Source organism: Eimeria tenella, genomic scaffold (genome assembly GCF_000499545.2).
Source record: "Eimeria tenella Houghton genomic scaffold, Eth_scaff4013, whole genome shotgun sequence".
NCBI classification, from domain to species: Eukaryota; Apicomplexa; class Conoidasida; order Eucoccidiorida; family Eimeriidae; genus Eimeria; species Eimeria tenella.
The window spans coordinates 1-1,775 of record NW_013544927.1 but is presented as its reverse complement, the minus strand read 5'-3'; the positions used below and the strand labels follow the sequence as shown (position 1 = coordinate 1,775).

The window sequence follows — 1,775 nt, the reverse complement described above, 5'->3', positions numbered from 1 at the left end:
CCCTAAACCCTAAACCCTAAACCCTAAACCCTAAACCCTAAACCCTAAACCCTAACCCCTGAAGCCTGGGCACTCGGCACTGGGGAGCAGGGTTGCAAGCCTGCCGGCGAAAACCCCAGGCGCAGGGAGGAGGAAAAACGAAAAAAACACAAGAACTGCTCCACATGCCCACAAACCCTAAACCCTAAACCCTAAACCCTAAAAGGGGGGTTTGGGGTGGGAGGGCTGGGGGACACAAGAAGGAACGAAGCTGCTTCCAGGGGAAGCAGCAGCGAGTGGCAGGGGAATGAAAACACTCCAAACTCTAAACCCCAAACCCTAAACCCTAAACCCTAGATTGGCTGGCGTCTGATGTACTAACCTCGCGAATCTTTGCAAACATTTCTTTTGCCTCCATCGAAGGGTTTTTGTCCTGTCACGCAAACCCCAAACCCTAAACCCTAAACCCTATGCAGACCGCCCCAGGGTTTGCACCCCAGAGCCAAAAACTAGGGTTTAGGGTTTAGGGTTTAGGGTTTCTTACTGGATGGTACATTAGAGAAAGTCTGCGGTAGGCAGAAGACACAACTCGGGGAGGAGCGTTTGGAGGGACTCCGATGGTTTCGAAGTGGTTTGGCGCGCGGCTTGACTAAACGCAAACCCTAAACCCTAAACCCTAAACCCTAAACCCTAAGCCGTGAGCCCTAGGTGTTGGGCTGCCACGTCGCTGCGGCCATCCCGCGCCTTAAACCCTAAACCCCAGAAGCTGCAAACTCGCTGAACCCTAAACCCTAGTGGAAGCTGCGCTCATTAGGGTTTAGGGTTTAGGGTTTAGGGTTTGCAGATAAAACCATCTTTTAGGGTTTAGGGTTTAGGGTTTGGGACTCACCTGGAGAACTCCTATGGCGAAGAGAGCGATAAGAGCTATCGTGGCTCCTGCGCGCAGGCAAACAGCAAAAACCCCAAACCCTAAACCCTAAACCCTAAACCCTAAACCCTAAGGGCTCAACACTGGGCTTACCAACTTTGGTGGACTTCCGGTTCCATGGTCTCTCTGAAGGCGACAGTAGACAAAAACCCAAACCCCAAACCCAAAACCCTAAACCCTAAACCCTAAACCCTAGCCCTTGAGGATGACTTCCCTTCTCCCTGCGGCTTCGCAATGGTGAAGCTCCAAATGCCTGTTCAGTCACTTTGAACAAGCCCTAAACTCCAAACCCTAAACCCTAAACCCTAGACCCTAGTCCCTTGAGCCTAAACCCTAAACCCACCCCTCTGAGCACCTGCCTGGAGCTCCTAAACTGTAAACCCTAAACCCTAAACAGTAACTTTAAAGCCCTGGGCCCCGTGAAAAGGAACCCTAAACCCTAAACCCTAAACCCTAAACTCTAAGCTCTCCTCACCTATATTTGTGATCCACCTGGTGAGAGGCACCACAAAGAGCATATGAAAAAATATATCCTCCATTTTGTCGAAGTCGTCAAACCCTAAACCCTAAACCCTAAACCCTAAACCCTAAGCGCTGGGCCCCAGACCCAGGGCGCGTGCATGGCTTCCTGTTGAGACAAAATGTAGAGAAAAAGCATAAACCCTGAAATCTTAAACCCTAGGCTCTAAATCCTAAACCCTAAACCCTAAACCCTAAACCCTACTGCATGCAAACTCTACACAAACCTCGAGAGCGAGAGCAACTGCAGCCCCTGAGCCCCAAACCCAAAACCCTAAACCCTAAACTAGGGTTTGGGGTTACCCGTTAGCACTAAATCCTTAATTAAAAACAAAAAGAGGAATCTGTT

At 50.1% G+C, this 1,775-nt stretch overlaps 1 protein-coding gene across 1 annotated transcript; it reads right to left on the bottom strand.

Annotated features, from left to right (window-relative positions):
- Window positions 1-325: 325 nt before the first annotated feature.
- On the bottom strand, window positions 326-1,446 carry ETH_00042050 (DnaJ domain-containing protein, related, related; the record flags this gene model as incomplete). The annotated part of the gene is made up of 4 exons (XM_013379810.1): window positions 326-412; window positions 524-628; window positions 869-915; window positions 1,383-1,446. The coding sequence occupies 4 exons, from the start codon at window positions 1,444-1,446 to the stop codon at window positions 326-328; spliced, it is 303 nt and encodes a 100-aa protein (XP_013235264.1).
- Between the last annotated feature and the right edge of the window lie 329 nt (window positions 1,447-1,775).